This window comes from Miniopterus schreibersii (genome assembly GCF_964146895.1).
Source record: "Miniopterus schreibersii genome assembly, chromosome: 8".
Lineage (NCBI taxonomy): Eukaryota > Metazoa > Chordata > Mammalia > Chiroptera > Miniopteridae > Miniopterus > Miniopterus schreibersii.
The window spans coordinates 78,795,183-78,814,661 of NC_138109.1; the positions used below are offsets into that span (position 1 = coordinate 78,795,183).

Genomic DNA, 19,479 nt, shown 5'->3' on the forward strand with positions numbered 1-19,479 from the left:
AGGCCTTAGTTGTATTTCAACTCCAGGTCCAGAAAAGCAGCAAAACCAGACAAGTGACCCCATTACTGACCTCAGGGCCAGCTGCATTGGAAAATGACCCTCTGCCCAGGCACATACCAATCAATCAGTGGAGACCTAGACCCTGAAAAGACACACCTGGAAAGCTACTGAATATTCTATTCAGATCTTCCCCTGGGACCTCCCCTAAGATCTCCTCCCTTAAAACCCTTAGGACAGAGAGCCTAGTGTGCTCTCTCTCCGAGGAGCAGTTCCTTTCCCTCCCCCTCCTCCACCCTCCAGACACTTTACCATTACCTTCCTCAGAACCAAGCTCCAAGGGCCCTTTCTTTACCTTTTATTAAACAAATCACTTGTATCCTAAGCCCATTTCTTCTACGCATTACTTCTTTTACCTCTGTGATTTTGTAAATAAATGTTCTGTTATGGTTTGAGTTTTGGCTTTGAATTCTTTTTTAGCTAGAACCCAAGTACCAAGGTCGCTGAACCCAGGTAGTCTGACCCCACCAGTCTAACATCCCGTGCCGTTTCCACCTCCCACAACACCTAGAGCCACAAACCCTCGACTCTCCTCATACTACTCTAGGCCCCTTGGCCCTCCCTTGCCAGGGCCCACAGTGAGTGGCTGCGAATGAATTTTGCACATTGGCCCTTTAAGAGAGAGAGTCTGTGTGTCCAGTGGACTGCTGTCGCTCCCTGGTGGACAGAAACCTTGCTGCTTTTCACAGCCAGATGTTATGGTGCTCTGGGCTGGGGAGCTCAACTTGGGGCTTAGGCCCTACACTTCTCAGGAGGAACCCCCACAGCTGAGGAGCCTGTCACTGCCAGTGAGAGCAGGGCCAGGCTTTTTTATGTCTCCATCCTTTCTACCAGTCTCCACTTGGCTGTTAACAATGATTGTTATAAGGTCCCTGGCAACGTGAGTCCCTGGCAGCCCAAGTCCCTGGCAACCTGAGTCCCTGGCAACCCAAGTCCCTGGCAACCTGAGTCCAAATCTCCCATCTTGGTAGGAGCAATCACAGAAGCGGGAACTTGGCAACCTACAAACCACAAAGGGACCGGACCACAAGCCCCTGCCAAGCCACAAACGACCAGCGAGAACACCTGTACCTGACTCCAGGAAAGAACAAACAAGATTGATTGTTTACCCAACTCCCCAGCCCCCTCCCGTCCCACTAAACCCTACAAAAAACAGCCTCTACCCCTCAGGGGTGGTGACTGCCCACCGAGCGGCACCCCACCTGCACCCAGGTGGTTTTCAGTAAATCTGTTTTTAACTCTCAACAGGCCTCCTACATCTTTGCCTTGGCAAATCCCTCTAACAATTGTCCTGTAGTTTAGCTGTAATTCCAGTTTGGTCCTGGGAGGCCGTGAGCGTAGCTTCTACCTACCCACCACCGTCTTGGACTCTCCCTGTATTTCCACTGTTTGTTTTCCCGTTTTTTCTTACCGAGGTAAACTGGAGGTTTCTACGGCTGTGTGCCCTGTTTCCCCTTTTTATGTTTTGTAAATCTACTATAGGTTTTTGCTTTGTGATTACCGTAAGGATACATCAAACATCTCATAGATAAAACCATCCATTCATGCTGATTGCAACTTATTTTTATTCATCTGTGAAGGCTCCACCCTTTCACTCCTGCCCTTTTATTTTTTGCTGTTACAACTGACCTCTTTTTATGCTGTGTATTTGTTAACAAAGTATAGTAGCTATACTTATGTTTAATACTTTCCCCCCTTAATCTGTATACTATAGTTAAATAATAAATAAAACAAACTGTTATAGAATTGGCGTTTTCAAAATCTTATTATAAAAAAAATTCACCTTTACCAGTGTGTGTACTTCCTTTTGCTTTTTGGTTTTAATCCTCAAGCAAGGGTATTTTTTCCATTGCTTTTCAGGGGGAGTGGAAGGGGCAGAGAGACTCACTTAGATCGGCTGCCTCCCCCCCGGGAGGGGCCAGGGACCGAGCCTCCAACCAAGGCAGGTGCTCGCGGCCGGAGTCCGACCCCAGGCCCTTCGGTGCGCAGGCCGGCGCGCCAACCACCGAGCCACCAGCCAGGGCCGCGCACTGTCCTCGCTGGTCACTGCGCCTCTTTTCACTTCAGCTTGAAGCCCTCCCTTCAGCACTTCTTGGAAGGCAGATACAGCCATCAAGCATGGGCCAACGCGCGGGATAGGCGAGCGACGTGAGGAACGCATGGCTGCCCCCCGCTACCATTCCCGCCCCCGCCCCCGCCCCTCTCCTCCCCTCTCCCCAGCCCCCCTCTGCCCCCCTCTGCCCCTCTCTGCCTCTCCCCGCCCCGCCTCCCTCTGCCTCCCCCGCCCCGCCCCCCTGCCTCCCCCGCCCCGCCCCTCTCCTCCCCTCTCCCCGCCCCCGCCCCGCCCCCTCTCCCCGCCCCGCCCCGCCCCCGCTCCCCGCCCCTCTCCTCCCCTCTCCCCAGCCCCCCTCTGCCCCCTCTGCCCCGCCCCGCCCCGCCCCCTCTCCCCCCGCCCCTGCCCCGCCCCGCCCCCTCTCCCCCCGCCCCGCCCCCTCTCCCCCCGCCCCCTCCCCCCGCCCCGTCTCCCCCCGCCCCTGCCCCGCCCCGCCCCCTCTCCCCCCGCCCCGCCCCCTCCCCGTCGGTCGCCGGAAGCCGCCCCGCCCGTGCCGAGCGCCCCTCTGAGCGCAGCCCCGCCGCCGCCGCCTGCAGCGCCGGGACGGGTAACGCGCGCCCGCCGGGCACTCACCCCTCTGCGGGCCCAGGCACCCATCCGACCCGGGCGGGTTGGGGTCCCCGCTCGCTCGCGGCGGTGACCACAGCGCCCGCACCGGCCCGCGGCACCCCCGAGGCCTTGTTTCCCTTCCCCGGGGTCCCCTCGCCCCCCTCCCTGCCCGTGGCGCACCTCCCCCCAAAGTCGGGTGACCGGCGTTTCCGAGCCTGGAGGAACTTCCCGGGCTTCCCTGCCCCCGGCCGCGGCGAGACTGGCTCCGCCCCTCTAACTGACCCTGGCTCGGCGCCGCAGCTCGTTGAAACCTGGGGGCTGCGGGTTTCCGACGCTTTGCACCCCCTGCAGGGGCTCTGCGGTGTTGTCCGAGGCTGGCAGGGGCGCCCCATGCTGCAGACCTTTTCAGAACCTTCTTGACCCAGGGCCTGGAGGACCATGACCCGAGACCTGGAGCGGCAGTTGCATGCACTGGTTTCAACTAGGTCGCCGCCTGGCCTGGTTTGCCTGGTGCTGAGGGGTTACCCGGGACTAGGATTTTCAGTTTTAGAATTAGGAAAGTCCCAGGAAGCCTGGGGTGAGCTAGTCAGCCTGCTCTTAACCCTGACTGCGCCGGGCCGCAGGAGGAGCCTCTCATTTGGAGATTCTAGTTGAATTGACCCAGGTAGATGCATTTTTTTAAAAAGCTCCCAAGTTTATTCTAACAAACCAACAGAGTTGAGAACACTAGGTTACAGGCAACAGGGCTAAATGACCGTCGCAGGTGGTTATTTTTGAGCAGAAGTGGGCACAGACATCTCTCAAAAGGGTGTATGGCCACGAGTGGTGGTCCTCTCATGAAAAGGGGGATCAGCACGGCAGTTACTCATGTTGCTGTTGTCTTTCCCCACCCAAGGCCGTCCTCATCAGTGAGGACCAAGCTCTGGTGCCCCCTCTCCCGAGGTAATAAGCCATGGAATTGCCTCTTTTTGATTAGAGGGTTCACGATGTGCTTAGTCCCAGGGAAAGCGGGCGTGAGACCCGAGGCCGGCTCCAGTATTCTGGCCTGGAACACTTCCCCAGTGAATGGTGATCCAGGAGCCAGCTGAGGGGCAGTGTCCGCTTCAGCTTTGCCCAGGGGGCAAAGAGACCAGGTGCCTCTGCACTGTCCCTTCTGCAGGTCTCCAGGGTCATGTGGTATGTCAGCACCAGGGGGACTGCCCCACCTGTCAACTTCGAGGGGGCCCTTTTCTCCGGCTACGCGCCCGATGGGGGCCTCTTCATGCCCGAGGAGCTCCCGCAGCTGGGCAGGGAGACCCTGCGGCAGTGGAGTGCGCTCTCCTACCCCAGCCTGGTGGCCGAGCTTTGTGCCCTCTTCATCGGCCCGGAGCTCATCCCAAGAGATGACTTAAATGGTGAGCACCCCCACCCACTTCCACTCCCCACCCCTGCCAGCCCAGTGCCTGCAGAGTTGAAAATCTATCACTTCATCCCTTGGAGGTCTTTGGTCACATTTCTCAGAATTTAGTGTTTCTTTCAGACTGGAGTTCCAGAGCTGGACATACCCAGCCCTTCCCGCCAGCCAAAATGATCTGCATAGACATTTTTCCCTTTAGTTTTTTTTTTAACACCTTTTCAGGACTAGTAGTGTGAATGTTGGGATTTTCCTTTCCTGCATATAAGGCACACAGTCCCTTGCCTTGCTGTTTTATTTCCAGAAGGGACTCTGAGAGTGTCCTGGACCAGCTGGTCTCAAACTGTAAAGTGCTGTGGATTCCCTTCAGGGGCTCATTAAAGGCTCATTCTGGCTCAGGAGGTCTGGGAACCCCGCCTTCCTATCAGGTGTCCAGGTGATGCCAGGGCTGCTGCTCCCTGGCCCAGGTATACGGTATCCATACCTGATGTTGAGTGTGGGGCTGGGCGGAGAAGAGGGCCACTCAGACGGTGGTCCAGTGACCAGCACCGATGGCATCGCCTGGGCACTTACCAGAATTCTCAGATTCCCTCAGACCTGCCGAACTAGAGTCTGCCTTTTAGGATCCCAGGTGAGGGTTTGTCACTTCAAGTCTGAGCAGTGTGGTTGAGACTGCCCCGCCTCAGGTGGCACCGCAGGCACAGCCTCCCAAGGTGCTGCCCTCCCAGGTGTAAGATTTAGTGATGCAGCAAACAAACGGTGTCCTGACCTTAGAAGGAAAGTGAGAAGGGATGGGGCATTGATTTGTTTGTCACATAACTTTAATTCAATGCTGTTTGGAATATCTTCTGACAAGAAATCCAGATGGTGATGTTTATAAAATAAAAAAATGCAAGTCCTGTAGTTGCATCTCTGCTCTCTGTGGGATCGCTGTGCAGACTCTGCCAGTAGCTTGGTGCCTGTCTTTCCAGACTTCCTCTAAGATCATACAATTCTATTCCTGTATGGTGTGATTTAGGATAAATGTGTCTGCTCTTTTTATCCTGTAGCAGAGATAAAAACTTCCCATTCAAAAGTGTAAAGAGACTGAGAGAGGCTGGAGGGAAGACCTAACAATGCCCTCCGCCCACTGTGCCCGCAGATCTGATCCACCGAGCCTTCCGCAGATTCCGCCACCCAGAGGTGGTCCATCTGTCCAGGTTGCGGGACGGGCTGAACGTGCTGGAGCTGTGGCATGGGGTCACGTATGCGTTTAAGGACCTGTCCCTGAGCTGCACAGCGCAGTTCCTGCAGTACTTCCTGGAGAAGAGGGGGAAGCACGTCACTGTGGTTGTAGGTGCGCGTGGGAGTGAGCCCAGGAGCCCCGGAGCACCCCAGCCGGCCCTGTCCACCCCCCGCGTGTCCCCCGCTGTTGTCTCTCGGGGAGTGTGTCACTAGCTCTTCCAGAGCAGGGCTCTCAGCCTTCCCTCATGCCATGGTCCCCTTTGACAGTCTGGTGCAGGCTATGGAACCTGCTCAGAAGAATATTTTTAAAGATGTAAACTATATAGATTATGTGGTTCCACGTCCACAGATGTCCGGAATTCTATCCATGGGTCTCTTGGTGGTTCGTGGATCCCAGATTCCTGCCCTCTGAGCACTTGATGGTAGATGTTACCTCATTTGGCTACAGTGCTGTGGGGGCCCTTTTTGTGTGCCTTGTTCCAAAGGGAGGCTCTGTTCCTTCCCATCCAGGAACTTCTGGAGACACGGGGAGTGCTGCCATTGAGAGTGTCCGGGGGGCCAGGAACGTGGCCGTCATCGTGCTGCTGCCCCAGGGCCACTGCACGAGGGTCCAGGAGCTGCAGATGACCACGGTGCTGCAGGAGAACGTCCGTGTGTTCGGAGGGAAGTGCTGGGTGGGGCCCCAGGCAGCTGCCTGTTCGGGCAGATGGGCTGGATCAAAACTGGTTGTTGACGAGCTGACCGTCCTCTCTCCCTCCTTTCCTTGAACAGTCATCTTTGAGGTTGGCTTGGCTCTGGGCAGGTTCTTTGCTACACAGTCTCATAAACTCTTAGGGGTGACAGGTGCATAAGCCAATGTTGACAGGACAGGCTAGGAAGCCGGGTTTAAAAACATACCTTGGAGAACACCACCTCCATGCAGTCCAACCTGCCAGGGCCAGGTATAAATGCAGCAACCCAGGCCATACCCTGAGCCACATGACCTGGAGTTTTTTGTCCCCCAGGGCACTGCAGTTTAGAGGGCAAAAATGTGTTAAATAATTATTTTAAAAGAATGTCATTACAGGTTGACAGTTCATGCCCTCTGCTGTGGTTTGGAAATAACTAAGCCTTGCATGTGATTAGCAGGTCTGAGTATTTAAAGTAGGCAGCTACTTAGCGGCACTCACCTCCGGTGACACCCCTTTCTTAGCCACATCACAAATTGTAGCATTTTGAGAAAGGCAAAAACCTATCTCCTTCAATATCAGGCGATCTGTTCCCAGCAGATCCCATCTTTGTGGAGATTGAGAGTGGAGAAGGAGGGGGTGTGCTTTTATTTTCATCTCTCATACCCCACAAGACTCCAGGTAACCCCACGGTAGGTGTCCTGGCGAGGTTTGTGCACTGTGGCCTTGGGCAAGCTGCCTGGGCATCCTGGCTTCTTTGGCCGCTTATCTGGCAGGACAGCAAGTGTGGCAGAAGACATTCCTTCTACAGCTGGCCTGCCTCCTGGTGTAACGCGAAAGGACATTTTTATATAACACTATTTTTAAGAAGCTACAGTGCAGTGAAAACAAACCTTACTGGTGGGAGTAGCATGAATATCCTTTGTCTCTTTGTTCAAGAGCAAGAAAAAAGCACTGTGCCCTTTTCTTTAGCAAGCGCATTCACTTTCAGATGAGAAGTTCATGGTTCAAGTAATGCAGGTGTTGGCAAAATCATACGCATGTCTTGGTAATTGCCCATATTTGGCTGCATTTTCTTGCAGTCATTGCAAGATATTTTTTAAAATAGGTTTTTATTGATTTCAGGGAGAGAGGAAGGGAGAGGGAGAGAGAGGTAGAAACATCAATGATGAGAGGGTCATTGAGTGGCTGCCTCCTGCACGCCGCCTACTGGGGATTGAGCCCACAACCTGGGCATGTGCCCTGATCAGGAATCAAACTGCGATCTTCTGGATCATAGCTCAGCTCAACCGTTGAGCCATACCGGCTGAGTTCATTGTAAGATTTTAATGCACAAGATTCAGGTTCCCAAGGGTTCCTGTTGTACCCCAAGCACCAGAATTGCTAATTGTAGAACTAAGACCATCGTTTCCTCGAATCAAAGCAAAAAAAAGCTTTTTGTACCTGTGTCCTGCCACCTACTCCCCCTCACTTTGTACAGATGTTGGAAGGTTTTTCCCTGAGGGTGTGCATGGAAGCTTCCTTCCTGACCCTGAGTTGCTGGGGGTTCATGCTCCTGACAGCTGCCCTCTCCTCTCTCCCAACAGTGGAGGGAAACAGCGACGAGCTGGACGAGCCCATCAAGGCCGTGTTCACGGATGTGGCTTTTGTCAAGAAGCACAACCTGATGAGTCTGAATTCAATCAACTGGTCCCGGGTCCTCGTGCAGATGGCTCACCACTTCTTCGCTTACTTCCGGTGTGTGCCATCCTTAGATGTGCACCCGCTGCCCCCTGTGGAGGTGGTTGTGCCAACAGGGGCCGCTGGCAACCTTGCAGGTGAGGAGACCCCTGCGCGGAAGGGAACTTTGCAGAAAAACGTCTGTGGCCCAGTCCTTTCAGCTGCCCTTTGCCGGCAAGCATGAGGAGAAAGACTGAGTCGTAACTCTGAAGGGGATGGGAAGCTATGCAGGAGAAGCTCCCCAGAAACTCCCCCCTGGCTTCCTGGGGGGCACCTGGCCTCTTGCTGCAGGGAAAGGGTGGTGCATCAGCCCTGACGTCCTCTGGCCCCTGCCCGATGCCCGAGTGTGGCAGGGTGTGGGGAGGGGAGGTCCAGGTTCCGCGGACTTTCCTCCCGGCCTTGGCCAGGGGCCTGCTGGAGGGCACACAGCTTGGCTGGCAGGTGCTGCCCCTCCTGGAACCGCTGCCGGAGACGGGCGGGGAGAGTCCTGGCCTTGGGTTCGGGCCGACCTGTCCTTTGCTAGTTGAACACTATGGGCGGCCCCTCAGACCTGGCTTCACAGGTGTAAAAGGGACAGTGGATTGCTCATATCTCAGGACCATTGTGAGGGCAGATAAGACTGTTTTATTTGTATGTGACCTTCGTACAGCTACATGATATTAAAATCATTTTCTATAATAATTAACATTTGTCAAGCACTGAATAGACAGCAGGCATTGCTCTAACTCATCTAATTCTCACATGTGCCTATGAGAAGGACGATACTATTACTTCCATTTTGTTTTTGGATTTTTGTTTGTTTTTTTCTATGCCATATATTTTATTCATTTTTTATTTTTTAAATTTATCTTTGTTGAAAGTATTACAGATGTCCCCCTTTTTTCCCCATTGACCCCCTCCCCTGCACTCCCACCCCCTCCCCAGGCCTTCACTGCACTATTGTCTGTGTCCATGGGTTATGCATCTAAGTTCATTGGTTAATCTCTTCCCGCCCACCCCTGCCTTCCCTGAGATTCATCAGTCTGTTCCATGCTTCAGTGTCTCTGGATCTATTTTTTCTTCAGTTTATTTTGTTCATTAGATTCCACATATGAGTGAGATCATGTGATGTTTGTCTTTCTCTGACAGGCTTATTTCACTGAGCATAGTCCTCTCCAGGTCCTCCATGCTGTCCCAAAGGGTAAGGGATTTACACAGTGGGATATTATGTAGCCGTATTACTTCCATTTTGTAATGAGGAAACTGAGGCACAGAGAAGTTAGCTGGCTTGCCCCTGTTCCCATGGGGGTCCGTGGCAGAGCCAGGGTTGGGGCTCCAGCAGGCTGCTCCAGAGCCCACATCCCTACCCGCTTGCCGGGCTGCCTCCTATGGGCATTAGTGTCTCTGGTGCTTCTGTCAGCAGGTGCCAGTGGGGCGGCTTAGGTGAGACCCTGCAGGCATCTTAGTGGTTAGGCAAGGATGCCTCAGCCTTCCTCACCACCCACGGGCGAAGCCCACCCTGCTCCCTCCCCCTCTGCCTCATCCCCAGCAAATGATGCCACCCACAATCATGCAGCCTGCCCATGCCAGCACCTACCACAGTGCCTGGCACAAAATCCATATCAGCGAGGGTGTTTCTAGCTCCCCTGCTCTGTCAGGAGCCAGCTGTTCGACCTTAAGCCCCTCGCCCCTCCTGAGCTTCCATTTCCCCCCTTTCGTGGAAGGATATCACGACGTTTTCACGAGGAGCAAGTGAAATGAGTGTGAAAGTGCTTTGAAAATTGAGAGTGATGCTGGGGTGGGGGCCGTCCTGACTTCTCTAACCACTCACCAGGGATTAACCATTTGCAGAAGTAGTCACGGTGGGCAACATGAGTAGACAGTTGTAATACAAATAAATAATATAAGAATTAATAAATTATACAAGAGTAAACTGTTTTGCGTACTCACAACTGTAAACCTACTTTTGCCCACCCTGTATAAAGCCTTCCTAAACTACTTTTGGCGGCTCTCCATCTCTCAGGGTGAGGAATTCCCTATCTGTCTCTTGCAGACAGGACTGCTGATGGGGTGGGCCCAGGGCACTGCTCAGTCACCCCTGGGTGCCTCCCAGATGGTGCATCCGAAGGCGAGGGCTCTAGGAGGCTGTCAGCACAAGCGCGTCTGTCTGGCTGAGACCTAGTCTGAACCTTCACTCTGCCACCCAGCAGGCTTTGGAGGGATCAGTTAAGCCCCCAGAGCCTCCGCTTTCTCTTCTGTAGTGATGGCCAGCGTGTGTGTCAGTGCCTGGCGGGGGTTGGGGGGTGACACTCTTCTCTATTTGTGGTAACAGCTTATTGCTGTGTGGTTCACATACCATGCAACTCACCGATTTAAAGCACACAATTCAATAGTTCTTAGTATATTTAAATATTTACATAACCATCACCACTATCAATTTTAGAACATTTCATCACCCTAAAAGGAAACCCTGTTCCCATTAATAGCCACTCCCTACCCCTCATTCCCCCAGCTCTAGCAACCACTAATCTATTCCGTCTCTCTCGATTGGCCTATTCTGCCAATTTTATATAAATGGAATCATGCAATATGTGGCCTTTTGTGTCTGTTCTTCTTTCATTTAGTACAATGTTCCCAAGGTGCATCCGTGTTGTTACATGGATCAAGTACTTCGTTCCTTTTTATGTCTAAATAATATCCCATTGCATGGATAGACCACAATGCCTACTAACTAATAGAAATTTGGATTGTTTCAATTTTTTAGTTATTGTGAATAATACTGCTGTGAACATTTGTGTAAAAGTTTTTGTATGAACCTATTTTTCTTTATCTTGAGTGTATATACCCAGGAGTGAATTTCTGGGTCATATGGTAGCTCTATGCATAACTTTTTGAGGGACTGTCAGACTTTTCCAAAGCGGCTGCACATTTTACATTCTCACCAACGGTGTGTGAGGGCTCCAGTGAATTCACATCCTGAGTAAGACGTGGTATTATCTGTTTTGTTTTTTTCTAGACATCCTAGTGGGTATGAGTGGTATGTCATTGTGGTTTTGCTTTGTGTTTTCCTGATGACCGGTGATACTGAGGAGCTTTCCATGTGTTCATTCGCCATTTGTTTATATTTTTTGGGGAAATGTCTGCTCAAGTCCTTTGCCCATTTTTAAATTAGGTTACTTGTATTTTTATTGTTGGGTTGTAAGAGTTTATATATCTGTGCATATTCTGGACCTCAATCTCTTATCAGATGTATGATTTGCAAGTAGTTTTAACCCACTTTGTGGGTTGCCTTTTCATTTTCTTGATAGTGTCCTTTGAAATACAAAAGCTTCAAAAAACACAAAAGTTTCTTAATTTTGATGAAGTCCAATTTATTTATTTATTCTTTTGTTGTTCGTGCTCTTGGCGTCATGCCTGAGAAGCCATTGACCTCCTCTCTTGCCTTAAGCTGGCTGCATTGCTCAGAAGATGGGGCTGCCCATCCGCCTGGTGGCGGCCGTGAACTGCAACGACATCATCCACAGGACTGTCCAGCGAGGAGACTTCTCTCTGTCTGAGACGGTCAGGCCAACCTTGGCATCGGCTATGGACATCCAGGTGGGACCTGTGGGGAGGCATGCGGTCGGGTGTTGGGTGGGTGGGGACGGACAGGGCTGAGATCAGAGTGACACCCTGGCCCCTGCCTTTCTACACAGGTGCCCTACAACATGGAGAGGATTTTCTGGCTGCTGTCTGGCTCTGACAGCCAGATGACAAGAGCCCTCATGGAGCAGTTTGAAAGGACCCAAAGTGTGAGTCTACCCGAGGAACTGCAAAGCAAGGTCAGTCACCACCCACTCACCACAGAGAAAGAAAGGGTGCAGCCCCAAGACCAACCAGACTTGGGTTTGAAAATCTGTTCAAGGGATGGGGACACCTGTTTCCTGAGCACTTGCTCTGAGCCTGTCACTTTGCAGCCGCTTTATATGGGTTCTTTTATTGAAAGAAGAGGGATAGTAGAGTCCTGGCTTAGAGTCAGACAGGGCTCAGCTCCAAGCCAGTTTCTCAAACTCAGTGCCTCAGCTTCCTCGTCTGTACGATGGGGAGAATGAAGAGAACCCATGTCATCGCCTTGCTGAAGACTGAAGTCAGATAATACCCAGGGAGTACTTTGAATGCTACCAGGCAATATATTAACTATTATTACTTTAATTTTTATTGTTGTTGATTTCCAATAGTAGGGACAACTGGAAGTCACTTTGTCCATCCGATATGAACAGAGACCATTGTCCTGTTAGCTTTTTTTCTCTTTTTTTTTAAGGAGGTGAAATTTTATCTTCTCAGAGTGATAGGAATGGAGTTGGGAAGGATTGCTTTCATTTTAATGCCACCTTGATAATGGTCACTTAATTTATGTAAAAAAAACACACGATTTTATATGTTGAAGCTGCATTTACTTTTCTCTACCACATTCCCAACAGTGGTCACCTGAACTGTGTCTGTCCCCAAGGCCCAGGACCTCACCACCGCACGTCACTCCAGTCATTGCACACCCCGCACACTGCGCTGGGAGTGGCCCCTCTCACTTGCACACTGGAGGGTCGGCCGACTCCCAGACTTGAGGAGGATCTTTGTTCACCCACTAAACCTTCCTGGTCCCTTTAGCGGTGTCTTACATGACATAATTTTGAGTGGTCATTGTCCTTCTTAAAGGATTGGTCCCAGAACTAGACACAGTTCTTGGGGCTTAGCCACCGCAGAGCAGAGTGGAATTTCCGTCTTCCTGAACCTGCGCTGCTCTTGATGTAACGTGTCTTGGTCAGCCTGGGCTGCTGTGTCAGAGTGCCACAGACCGGGTGGCTCATAAACAGAGCAAACTCATTTCTCACAGTGAGGGATAGAGGCCAGGGTGCCAGCGTGGATGGGCTCTGGTGAGAGCCTCCTGCCAGGCTGCACAGGCGCCTTCTCCTGTCCTCACACAGGAGAAAAGAGCTTTAGCCAGTCTCTGGCCTCTTTTTATCAAGACACTAGTCCCATTCATGGGGGCTCCACCCTCAGGACCTAAATACCTCCCAAAGGCTCCACCTCCTGATGCTATCACACTGGAATTACGGCTGCAGCTATGAGACTGGGCGACACACACATTCAGACCGTAACACACGCGCAGATCAAATTGTTTGGTTGATAGTCTGTTTTGACATCCACTTTCCTCTCCTCATGTGAATGAGGTGCCGCAGGACACAGACAGTGTCCCCAGCTCTTCACTCTCTCCCCGGCGGTGCATATGGAAGACACTTCATCTACTAGACTAGCATTCATTCATTCATTCATTCATTCATTCATTCATTCATATGTATACTGTGTATACTATGAGCCAGAGGCTGTGCTAGGGGCTGGAGATAACAGTACAAGTAAAATACATCATTGTCTTCCAGGAGCCCTAATGGGACAGGTAGCCACGTAGACAGTTTATGACACCCTCTGGTCTCTGCTGCCATCGGGTGTATGCAGGGTATTTGGCACATCGTAGGCATGCAGTAAATTTTCTGAGAATGATCATATAAGCTTTCTATGCCAGGGGACACTGAGTAGTGGGGCGGGGGTTTCCCAGAGGAGCTGCTGCAGGAGCCGCTCGGAACAGACAGGAAGGGGCCTTGTGCCCACAGGAAGTCACACCAAGGACACAGCACTGGGAATGTTGACTGCCCTTGACCTCTGAGCTCTTGAGGTTGTTGAACGAGACTCTACATTTACTCATTCATGAGGCGAATCCTAACTAAGTTTATTGACCTGAAAGTCGAATGCATCTTCCCTCAAGTTGAGTGAGGCAGCTCACAACTGGGAAGTGCGGGAAAACGGGTTTTCCTCTGAGCTGAATCGAAGCTGTTCAGTCTGAACTCAGTCTCGTGCTGTTTACTGGACTTTCACCACCTTTCTCCTTGATCCCCCCAACCCTGATTTCCACCCCTCTGGCCCTGGGACCCATCAGCTTTCAGCGGCAGTGACATCCGAGTCAGTGTCAGATGAGGCCATCACACAGACCATGGCCCGCTGCTGGGAAGAGAACCAGTACCTGCTCTGCCCTCACTCGGCCGTGGCCGTGAGCTGTCATTACCAGAAGGTGCACAGGCAGACGCCCAGGTATGGCCTGGGCGCCTGGGTCACTGGTGGGGGAGGCCCTTTGGCTTTCAGGGGCCCTCTTCTTCCCCTAGCAGGGGACAGGAGTATGAACAAATGGCTTTAATGAGCATGGTGGGTGCTCTGTGGAACTGTGTCCCAAGAACTGGTCCCCGAAGAGGGTGTGTGACGGACATCCTGGGTCAGCCCACGTAGGAGGTGGCGGTTGAGCTGGGCCTTCAGCAAGAAGCAGCAATTTGCTCAGCAGTCATTGTAGAATAAGTTTAAGGTCCAAACATCTGTCTCTCTCTCTCCTCTGTGCCCCACACTACCCCTCTCCTCCCCTGTCCCTTCGTCTCCCTCCTCCCGTCCCCTTTCTGTACCTGTGTCCCATCTGTGGTCTCCCACCCACTTGCTTGCACCTGCCCCACCCCACAGCCCTCCCCGGTGTTGCCTGGCCCCTGCCTCTGCAGCCAAGTTCCCAGAAGCTGTCCTGGCTGCCGGACTGACCCCCGAAACTCCCGCGGAGATCCTAGCCCTGGAGAGAAAGGAGACGCGCTGTACCCCAATGCGGAAGGGTGACGACTGGACGCTGATGCTTCGAGACACAATTGAGGACATGGGCCGGCGGTGGAGGGTCACTTCCTGAGTGCCCAGAGTAGCCAGGCTGCAGTTGGCTTCCCTTAGGCTTCGGACTCCAGGGTGGGGCGGGGGTTCCCTCTGAGCTGCCTTGAGCACCTTCTCTCTGTTAAGAGTTGGTGTGGGAGGTTCTCAGGAGGCTGCTCAGTGGGGTGTGGAGCCAGCTGGCCTTGCTCAGCCTCGCGGCTGCTCTGTGCTCTCACCATGGTGGTGTGGTGCCATGTCGGGGGGTAGGCAGGGGGTGTGCGTGGTCGCTGGAGGTGCACCCGCACCGCTGGACATTGCAGGGCCTGCAGATGAAGAGCCCTGGGCACAGAGTTGACCTTGGCTTCAGGGTCCAGGACCCCAGGCCCTAAACCTGTGCAGGTGGGGGCTGCACGCTCCATTGGCAGAGGCCTGGGGCTGCCATTTCTGAGCGTGTTTTTCCAGAGAGTCAGTCTGCCTCGTGAGTCACCCACCCTATGAAAGGGTCTGAATCCCCAGACTGCAAGCGCATGTGCAGTGGGATGGTGACTGTGCGTGGCCTGCAGCCAAGGATGGTGGCTGCAGGGGTGGCAGTGAGTGTGTGCACTACCTCCTGCCGCTGCTTCCAGCTGGCCCAGTGCTGAGGGGCGGCAGATGGGCAGTGGGGTAGATGGCATAGGTGGGGTGCACAGGGTTGAGTTGCGGGACCTCCGGGTGTAGGCTGTGTGGAAAGTGCTCCACAAGGTGCAGACTGCGTCAGGCTGCCCTGTCCAGGGACTGGTTCGCCTGTTTCATTAACCCAGGGCAGGCGTCACAGCAGCGAGGCACAGTGGCCCACACTGACCACTAGGCAGAGCCTGGACCCCTGCATCTCCGTGGTGCCCTGGTCACCACAGCGCCCGGAGGAACCAGATCATTCTTTTCTCTGCACATGCGACTTGCTCTCCAGTCCCCTTGCCCCTGACCCTGCACTGGCTTCTGGGAGCCCGTCCTCAGAGGAGGCCAGACCTCCACCCCCAGGCCTCTCGAGGCTCAGTTCTGTGTCCCCTGTGCTGTGGAGGCGCCTCGTTGGCCCGGCTGGGAGTGGGGACTCCTGCACCTGACTGCGAGGGCTTTGTTCCCACGCAGTTTTCTTCCACAGTGCAGAAGGCTGGCTTTCACCGAGCCGAGCTTTACTCCTCCACTTTTTACCATCCAGCCCTGCGTTGTCCAGTGTGGTAGCCACTAGCTGTGTGTGACTATCGAGTACTTGAAATGGGAATAGTATAACTAAGGAACTGAATTATAAATTTGATTTAATTTTAATTAATTTACATTTAAATTTCAAAACTATTACTTGAATCCCTTATTGGGAAACTTTGCAGTATGGTTGAGAAAATGCTGGTATGTGAATCTGCTTTTTCAGCTGTAAATTTCATGAAGCACATAAAATACAAATGAGCATTTCCAATGAAATTAGTTGGAGCACTAAATAGAACACTGAGATGCCACAATTGTCAAATACATATGGAACTTCAAAGACTTTGAATGAAAATTCAAAAATATCTCATTAATATTTTTTATTGGTTACATGTTGTTAATATTTTGATGTTTTGGGTGAAATAAAACATGTTACCAAATCACTTTTGTTGGGTTTCGTTCACAAGGACATTTAAAGCATGCATGTGGCTCATTTGGTAGTTCCCACTATTTCTGTGGAGCTTAATCTTGGCTTTGTGCACACATTAACACACTGCACATAGTTGTGGGTTTAGTTATATTACTGGATTTAAATCCTGTGTGGATTGAGGGGGGTTTACAGAAACACAAATACGTGAATGTCAGCATAGGCCTCAGTCATATCGTGGACACTGGGGGGCCCCCTGTGGAGGGCAGATGAGGCAGGCACCGGGTGGAGGGAGATTTGGGGCCACTAGAGGCTGCTGTTGCTACCACTGAGGGACACTGAAAGGATCCAGTGGGTATTTGGTCTCCAGAGCCCCCTTCCCCTGCCCTGAGGTCTAAAGGAGTTGGTCACCCAGGGTGATCTCTGCATGCCATCCCCATACCAGGACATACCAGTCCCACATCCCTGTGGTGCCCAGGGATGGAAAGGAGAGGCCAGAGGCCACCCCCTTACTGGGAAACTTGGCATTGCAGCATGGCATTCAGTATAAATTGCCCGACACATGGAAGGATGGAGGAGCATCCCTGAAAGAATGACTGTGGCCCTCACAGGCACAGCACTTGGTGGTACCCGAGGTTCTTTAACATCCACAGCAGCATGTGTAATAAGCCCATCAGGCTCAAGAGGCCCAGGAGCTTTAAGTCATGATGCATTTAGAGGCCATCAAAGTGTTTTCATTTCTTTTAAAGGGAAAGCAAAAGTGCCCAGGCCCACAGACGACATGATGTGGCAGTGAGAGCACCTACTATGTACCAGGCAATACTTGACAAACTTTAATCCTGACAGCAACCTGTGCAGTAGGTGTTACTATTGTCTGCATTTTAGAGAAGGGGAAACTGAGGAGTCGAGGTGAGGAAACTTGCCAGGGTGGCACCACGAGGGAGCAGAGAGGCTGGGGCTGAGCCCAGGCACCTGACTTCAAACCCAGTGTGTAGTTTTCACCACGCCACCTAGGGAGCTGGCCAAGTTCTGGGCAGCTGCACTCCGCGTCTCTCCCCAGGCCACGCCCTTTCTGTGGGTGGGCCTGGGAGCTTGGCTGTGCTTCTCCAGGGTCCCACCAGGGGCTGCTGCAACCCTGCCTGCTGGGGTCTGTGGCCAGCCCCGGCCCTGCACCCGGGCCAGCTGTGGGCAGGCAGAGCCAGAGCATCCTGCTCCTTTGCTCCATATTTCTGAGGGCCTCAGAGCGCAGTGTGGGGGCCACAGGCGTCACCAAATCCCCTGTTCTCTGCATGCTTCAGAGACCTAGTAGCTCTGAGAGGCCACCACACCTGTGAAAGGGGGCCCAGATATCGAGCCATGGGACACAGCGCAGACAGACGTGAACACGAACTGCAGGATGTTCTGGCCACAGGGGTCTTGGGGCCGAGTGTAGGAGAAGGACAGGAGTGAGATGAAGTCTGAAGAAGCACCCACCCTGTGAACATACACCCAGGCACGCAGGCACCCACACACCCACACGCACACACACACACGCACAGCCCACCTAATGGAAGAAGGAAGAAGCCTCGTACCAAGTGAAGTAGAACCAGGTTGAAGTTGCCCCTTCTGAGTCATTCATTCACTTACAGGTGGTCCTGTTACAGACCAGCCGTTTCGCCTCTGTGAGCCTCAGTTTCCCCGCCTACTAATTACAGTGCAATACTTTCCTTGCTGGTTTGTTGTGAGGATTACATGAGATAATACATTTCCAAGTGCTGGGTAAATGCTAAAATGCCATACAAATGGTTCTGATTACTAACACAATTATAGTCTGCACCAAACAATTTAGTCCTTTTAAACTACCTTGTATTTTTTACTAATTGCTTCCAGAATTAGTCTTATCTTGCCAGTGAGATTGCCTCTTCCAGGGGGACAGAGTTCCACGTGGCCTCAGAGTGCTGGCTGGGCTCCGGGGCAGGGTTGGGTTGCCATCTCAGAGCCACCGTGCCCAGCAACAGCCTCTGTGAGGGCCGTGTGGGGCTGGATGCTATGGGTTAGTCAGTGGTGGCTCTGCCTGCCAGTTAACAAGCCTTGTTAATTTGCAATGATAATGGTGGAATGATTCCCTTTCTTGAGTATAAGTGATGTGCAGGGCCCTTTGTAAAGCATCTAGAGACATTGACTCCTTCAGTCCTCACAAGAATTGTATAAAAAATACTATTAGGATCTCCATTTGAGAGATGAAGAAATGAAGCTCAGAGAAGTTAAGTAACTTGCCCAAGGCCACTCAGCCAGTAAGAGGTGAAGGAGAGAGTTGAAGTTGGGTGTAGGGTCTCTGAGCTTAACTACATGCTAGACCAGGAGAGGTGCTTTGAGTCAGATGGCCTCCAAGTTCTCTTCCTGTCAGAGTCTGCAGGCGAGGCAGGGAGATGGCAGTGTCTGAGGCAGAGGGGAGGAAAAGAGGGCCCATCATTAGGAGATGGATCAGATGCTCTGGGGAGGGGCACAGAGCTGGTACCTTTGTGGGGCTTACCCTTGGAGCTAAGTTCCTCACTGGGGATGCCTGGGCGCAGGCGTCTCCTGAGCGGAGTGGGTGTTAGAGTGGAGAGTGGAGTGAGAGTTGTTCTGTGGGATTCCACCTGCTGGCAAGGAGGCTGAGCCTGGTTGGCCCCACCGGGAAGGCTCAGACTACAGCTGGGTGAGCCAGGGAGGCTTGACTGCATTTTCTGTGTCCCTGAATAAACAAAGGGGAGCAACACAGAGAGGGCTGGGCCATTAGCCCCCAGGAAAGAGCGTAGGACTGACTTCTCCCTGGCCTTCCTGCTGCCTTTGCCCCAAAAAGCATCTTCCCAGGTCTCCCCTTTTCAGGCCATCAATTCCACAACCGGGGTGCCTCTGGGTGCCAGGGCCTGGCAAATGCTGAGGACCAGGGTGGTGACTTCCTACCAAGCGCTGGGCACTAAGTTGGATACCAAGGAAGGCACAGATAAAAAAATGGGGAAAGATGAGGCTGGAGTTGACTAGAAAGGTAAACATTTGGGAAAACACCCTGGGGCTGCTCCAGGACTTTAAGCAACTGGTTCCTGAGTGCAAGAGCCCAGTAAGGCCTCCTTTGGCCCCTCTTTCCTGCCCACTTCAGCACTGACCCACGGTGTCTGCCTGATTGGTTTAGGACTGCTTTCCCACTGTTACACATTCCTTAAAGTCTACTGCGAGTACCCACTATCCCAGCACCTAGCCAGGAAACCCAGCCTTCCCTGACTGTGGCTTCTGTGAGTGGTGATTGGGACAGACCTGGCAGGAGGAGCTGCAGGGGAGGAAAGCTGACTCGCAGGTGATTGAGGGAGGTGGTGGGGGAAGAAGGCTGGGCTGCGTCTCCAAGGGTCCTTTGGGTGCCACGAGGATCCTCCCAGTCAGCACTGTTCCCCAAGTTCTGGTCATCACAGAGGTCTCTCATAAACCAACACCCTGGAGGAGGCGGGACCTCCTGTCA

At 52.7% G+C, this 19,479-nt stretch overlaps 1 protein-coding gene across 2 annotated transcripts; it reads left to right on the forward strand.

Annotated features, from left to right (window-relative positions):
• Positions 1–2,647: 2,647 nt before the first annotated feature.
• On the forward strand, positions 2,648–16,023 carry THNSL2 (threonine synthase like 2). 2 transcript variants are annotated; one of them, XM_081146037.1, is made up of 9 exons: positions 2,648–2,717; positions 3,879–4,113; positions 5,254–5,448; positions 5,847–5,997; positions 7,589–7,821; positions 11,151–11,299; positions 11,398–11,523; positions 13,671–13,822; positions 14,237–16,023. In XM_081146037.1, the coding sequence occupies exons 2-9, from the start codon at positions 3,891–3,893 to the stop codon at positions 14,445–14,447; spliced, it is 1,440 nt and encodes a 479-aa protein (XP_081002163.1). In that variant the 5' UTR covers positions 2,648–2,717; positions 3,879–3,890; the 3' UTR covers positions 14,448–16,023. The 2 variants fall into 2 exon arrangements, with proteins under 2 accessions (XP_081002163.1, XP_081002164.1); XM_081146038.1 differs by lacking the exon at positions 5,254–5,448.
• Positions 16,024–19,479: the final 3,456 nt, after the last annotated feature.